Source organism: Aplysia californica, unplaced genomic scaffold (assembly GCF_000002075.1).
Source record: "Aplysia californica isolate F4 #8 unplaced genomic scaffold, AplCal3.0 scaffold00749, whole genome shotgun sequence".
In the NCBI taxonomy this organism is placed as follows: Eukaryota; Metazoa; Mollusca; class Gastropoda; order Aplysiida; family Aplysiidae; genus Aplysia; species Aplysia californica.
In genome coordinates, this window is record NW_004798019.1 from 9,480 (window position 1) to 15,643 (window position 6,164).

The 6,164-nt window shown below is 41.0% G+C and overlaps 1 protein-coding gene across 1 annotated transcript in view; it reads left to right on the forward strand.

Annotated features, from left to right (window-relative positions):
- Positions 1–735: 735 nt before the first annotated feature.
- LOC101860127 (lysophospholipid acyltransferase 5) overlaps positions 736–6,164 on the forward strand; it is a gene marked incomplete at its 5' end in the record, with an annotated part of 13,934 nt that continues 8,505 nt past the window's right edge. Inside the window, 3 exon segments of the mRNA XM_005109129.2 lie at positions 736–864; positions 1,463–1,570; positions 5,412–5,485. Coding sequence (XP_005109186.2) covers positions 736–864; positions 1,463–1,570; positions 5,412–5,485 — 311 coding nt within the window.

The window sequence follows — 6,164 nt, forward strand, 5'->3', positions numbered from 1 at the left end:
ACCTTTTATTTCCTGTACATATGTATGACCTAATTGTGTTGCAAATGCCATAAGACTCTTAGTGAAGCTAAACCACTATGTGTTGTAAAACTCTTTACTAAAACTAAAACAAAGCATCTATCATCTTTACCTTTTCTCTTTCTTTTCTCTGTGGGTTACTCTCTAGTAACACCTCTAATCTTCAGCACCCATATGACCTATTTGTGTTGCAAGTGCCATAAAACTCTGTGTGAAACTAAACACCCATCGTCCTTACCTCTCCTTCCTCTTTTTCTCTGTATGTTACTCTCTAGTGACACCTCTAATCCTGGGCACTCTTGTGAACTTTTTGTGTTGCAGGTGCCGTAATACTCTTACTGTGGGTGGTTGGCAGGTGCTCTGGTGTGGTTTGCTTCTTCTTTCCTATCAAAGGTCTATCGTCCTTAAATCCACTTCTTCTTTTTTATGTTTGTTACTCTCTTGTAACACCTCTAATCTTCTGGCGCTCATATGACCTTATGCAGTTGTGAGCGCCGTAGAACCTCTACGAAAACAAAAAACCTCTACTAGAACTAAACTAACATGTATCATCCTCAATCTTTCCTCCTCCTTTTCTCCGTAGGTTACTCTTTAGGAACACCTCTAATCCAGGGCACTCTTGTGACCTATTTGTATTGCAGGTGCCGTAAAATTCTTACTGAAACTAAAACTAAATGAATAATATTATCATGCGTACTTTTGTTGTGACTTCCTCAGAGCTACTTGATACTGGCCTACTACTTCCAGATGTCCACCTATGAGTTCGGCATCTCCTGGTCCATGCCACTGTGCGTGGTCACTCTGCGACTGACTGGGGTCGTCTTTGACTACTACGATGGCCAGAAGGTTTGTTGTTTATTCTGCTAAGTGTCAGGTTTACGAAGTGGGTGGTTGGCGGGTGCTCTGGTGTGGTTTGCTTCTTCTTTCCTATCAAACATCTATCGTCCTTATCTCCTCTTCTTTTTTTTAAAGTTTGTTACTCTCTTGTAACACCTCTAATCTCTTCTTGCGCTCATTTGACCTTATGCAGTTGCGAGCGCTTTAAAACCTCTACTAAAACTAAGTCAGGGTTATAAAGTACAGTGGACCTTGTCCAAGATAACTAACTATATTGTCCAGGAAGAAAATGATTACTTTTGGACAAGGTTGTTTTAATAGAGAGAAAAAAGTACAACAGGGAAGTGTGAAGTGGTCATTTGTACAGGAGATTGTCTTTGACGGGTGGTTGTTAAGAGCAGGATCAGCTGTTTAACTTTGTGTGTGTGCGTTTGTTATTTTGTAGTTATATGTGTTTATTATTCTGTTGCAGTATATTTTTGTTATTCTGGTGCTATATTGAGCTGAATTTTTTTGCTTTATGTGTGTTATTCTGTTGCTGTGTGCTTTATACATTCTCTGTCAGCTCTGGGTTTTGTTCAGCCATAAATATTTTTCTTGTTTGCAGAAAGAAATCCCGGCGGATGCGAAAGAGTCGGCTCTGGTGGAGAGGCCAGGCTATCTAGAGATGCTGGGTCACGTGTTTTTCTTTGGCGGGGTCATGGTGGGACCACAGGTCAGTGACATCGTCATGGGAGATCTGTAGAGGAAATATCGCAATGCTGCCTCGCCAACCTTCTTTGTGGGTGGCTGGCGGGGGCTCTGGTGCAGTTTGCTCCTTCTTTCCTATCAAACATCTTTCGTCCTGATCTCTCCTCCTTCTTTTTTATATTTGTTACTCTCTTGAAAAAACACCTCTAATCTTCAGCTCTTATATGACCTTATTGTGTTGGAAGAACCGTAAAACTCTTACTAAAACAAACAAACAAACTTCTTTTTTTTTCCTTTTCCTTTTTCATCCTCTGTTGTTGTAAAGCGTCGAGGGGAGCTGCAGTTTTCTATGGTAGGCCAGCTCTGCAGCAGCTTTCAGTTGGGATATTATCATTTATCTGGGTTTCCTTGACTCCCTCAATCCACTTTTTGCGGGGCCTTCCTCTTCTTTTATAGCCTGAGTGCTTGGTGTTTTCAGGCTTTCGAGGCTGGTTGGCTCGGTGACATTCGTAACAGGTGGCCAAACCATTATATTCTGTTTTTCTGTGAAATGCAGGCAGGACTCAGTGCCAATACTTGCTCTTACTTTTTCATTTCTCTGACTCTCTTGTCTTGTGATGTCAAGGGTTTTGTAGAGACATTTCATCTCGCATGCCTCGCCAACAATGTGAAGAATCCAATAATCATGAAATTTTAGATGTATTGATTCTTTTGTACCGGCATTTTCTGCTGGGTTAACCCGAACCTACACAATGGGCATGTGATGGGCCGCGATAGTGTTTTGTTTCTCTGTGTTGCGTGGCTAGGTTTAAGGTTTCCGTGTTATCATAATTTTTTAACCCTTTGAGCCCTGAACTGCTGAGGTTACCGTGGGCCCTTCTGCCAGAGTTCCTGAATGATTCACACGTTCATTCATAACATCTTCAGAATCTCATTCCATGTCTCACTCAGGGTACGCCTCGTCATTACCAGCGTATAATTGAGAAAGATCATCAAAATGATTAATTGATGTCCTGTGTAGTAAAAGCTGTTTTCTGTTCGCGTTTTGTCTCAGGCAGGCGGGTTTGGGTATAGGGTGTTGGTGGTTGGCGGGTGCTCTGGTGTGGTTTACTTCTTCTTTCCAATCAGACATCTATCTTCCTTATCTCCCCTCTTTCTTTTTTGTGTTTTTTACTCTCTTGTTACACCCCTAATCTTATGTGACCTTATTGTGTTTCAAGTGCCGTAAAACACTTACTAAAATTGGGTATAGGGTCTCACTCACCCGTGTACCGGTGGCTAGGCATACAGGCAGTTTTACGCACCACCGGTGGACCTGTGGCTAGAGCTCAAAGGGTTAATATCATTTGGTTTCCGAGCTTTTGTGTTCACCAAATTTAGAGACAGCTTTAGTAGTATTTTATATCAGATATCGATTCTAGCAATATTTATAATTTGTTGATCCATTGTGGAAGTCAAAAATTGAAGAACGATAATTGAAGGGTTACCCCCCTCCTCAGTCGAGCTGTTTTGTCATGGGATAAATTCATTTCATCAATGTTTGTTTGTTGTCAAATGATTTTTTTTAATACTGTTGTCTTCAAAAATATTATTGTTCCATATTAGATTATGCAAACTTTGTTGCGACATTCTGGGCAAGCTCTTAAATATTGTTTTGGGTTGGCTGCATAATGATGGGTGGTTGGAGGGTGCCACTGGTTGGTCCTACTTCTTTACTTTCCCTCTGTTGTTTCTGTCTGTGTGTCTTACTTTTTCCCAGCACTAAATGGCCATTATTGTTTTGATGTGCTTCTCTTTACTCAAACAAAACAAACTTTTCTTTTGTTTCCATCTGTCTGTGTGGGTGGTTGGCGGGTGCCATTTGTTGGTCGCACTTCTTTTCTTTCCCTCTGTTGTTTCACTCTGTCTGTGTGTCTGGCTCGATGGTGCCACTGGTAGTACTTATTTCTTTTCTTTCCCTCTATTGTTTCTGTCTTCTGTCTTTCTCACTTTTTTCAGCACTTAATGACCATTATGTGCATAGTCTGTGGGTGCTCTGGTGTTGTTTGCTCCTTCTTTCCTATCAAACATCTATCAACCTTATCTGTCGTCCTTTTTTTGTCTGTTTATTACTATCTTGTAACCCCTCTGATTTTTTGCCCTTATATGTGAAGCAGCACGGTGAAATCAGGCACATGTCAAAATAACGAAGTTGGAGAAACTAGTATTTTTCCGCCCCTTTGGAAATTTTTACAGAATCTTATATTTTGGCTAAACTCCTTCTATGTCCATATAAAAACCGATTTCCATGTAAATTTTATTGAAAAACATTGACTAAAGGCACAAAATATGTCATTTTTCAGTTTTCAAGGACTCTTTACCTATTCGGTTTACCAAATGTTGGCGGCCATTTTCTCACTAACTTCACCACTGAAACCAGGCTACCTCACCTTCAATGGCAAATATATTTAGTTCTATTCAAGATAATTGGATATTTATTTCATTGGAAGCAAGGCAAATGAATCGTTTTCAGATGATACCAATAACTCCATGTGCCCAAAAATTGAAGAGCGCCTGATTCCACCGCGTAGTGACACATAATATGACCTATTTCTGTTTCACGTGCGGTAAAACTTTTACTAAAACTAAACCAACCATTGTTTTGTCAATGTTCCTCTCTTTTCTCAAACAAAAAAAGAAAGTTTTGTACTGTTGTAAAGCGCATAGAGCATGCTGCAGAACGTGGATATGGGCTATATAAATGCAATCATTGTCATTATGATTATCTTTATTATTATCATTTTTATTATTATCATTATTGTTATCATTATCATTATTATTTTTTAAATTGCAGTAGTCTCCGCCTAAGATCCCGGTGCTCGGGAGCAAGGAAATGCGGGATCTTAGGCGAACCGGGATCTTAACCGACGAACCCAGGGAAGAATCTATGGTGACTCTTGCTAAGGCTCACAATTGATAAAATGGTCTCCCTCCACCGAGGCTCGCCCTCCACTCTAAAATGAACTGACGTGACCGCTGGGTGGGTTTATGACATATGGCGAGCAAAGAATGGTTAACCTTGAAGACTTATCACAGTGTATAGTGGGATGAGACGTGCCATTTTCACTTATTATCCTATCATGAGTCTCAAAATCTACGCTTATCCAGTTGCCCCTCCCCCTTACCTGTCGAAAATGTATAGCTTTCCATCTCTGACTGAGCACCCCCCCCGCCCCCCCAGTCTGTCTCGCAAATTCGGGAGTAGAGACAACTTCTGCAATGGTCAGGGAAGAGTTTACAGTTCAATGTGATCCCACCTGGAGCGAGCGTGTAGTCCCTACCCACCCAGCGAGTGATGTAAGTTTAGGGGGAGAGCTCAGGTGTGAGTGCGATGTTCGGGGAAAACAAACGTGTCGGTCAGTTCACACCCCGGTGTGATCCCGTCTGGAGCTAACATTGTATCGCTTCATCGAGTTTTACAACGGGTATGTGATCACATTCACGATAGTGGCTGATCTTCGACGCGACGGACAGTTTATTGATCTCAACTTTTCACTCTTGGTTGATCGGTTATCCCGCCCGGGTTTTTGTTCCGCAAATTAAGATCTGAAATACTGGATCTTAGCCGAATGTAGACCTTCAGAGTGAATCAGAGCGGGATCATAGGGGTGACTTTTGTATAGTAAAAATTCTGTTTTCTTAAAACAGCGGGATCGTAAGCGAACCGGGATCGTAAGCGGTGGGATCTTAGGCGGAGACTACTGTATTATTCTTATTATCATTATTTTTTTTAAAAAATATTATCATTATTATTATTATTATCGTTATCACCACTTCTGTAGAGGCACAAACTGTGAGAGTCATAATGAGCCTTATATTGTCCACAGTTCACCCTGAAACGTTACCTGAGCTTTGTCAATGGAGAATTTTCTGACAAGAGGACGGGAGGGCCACCCAACAGGTGTGTGTGTGTGTGCACGTGTATGTGTGTGTGTGTGTGTGTGCACGTGTATGTGTGTGTGTGTGCACGTGTATGTTATGTGTGTGTGTGTGTGTGTGTGTGTGCGCGCTTATATGTGTGTGTGATGTGACGTGACGTGATGTGATGCGCTGTGGTGTGTGTGTGTGTGTGATGTGAATTCAGCATCTTCAAAATGATATACATAGCAGCTGGGGAAAATGAAATAGGTACAAGAAATGGGTAAGTTGGCGATATTGCAATTCATTACTCCTCATCTATTCTCTCTCTCTTTCTTTGTGTGTCCTATAAAACTCTTATTAAAAGTAAAACTCTTTTTTAGTATGTTTTTTATTTCTTTTTTTTTTTAACATCTCTAATCTTCAGCACTTATATAACCTAATTATGTTGCACGTGACGTAAAACTCTCACCTAAACAATTTGTGTGGGTGGTTGGTGGGTGCTTTGGTGTGGTTTGCTCCTTCTTTCCTATCACACATCTATCGTCTTTATACCTCCTTCTTTTTTGTGTTTGTTACACTTTTAACACTTTTAATCTTTGGCACTTATATGACCTTATTGTGTTGCAAGTGCTGTAAAACTCTTACGAAAAAAACCCCAACAATTTGTTTATGTCTCCCACAGCGTGTCGGCTGGCCTGCAGAGACTGATCCTGGGAGTC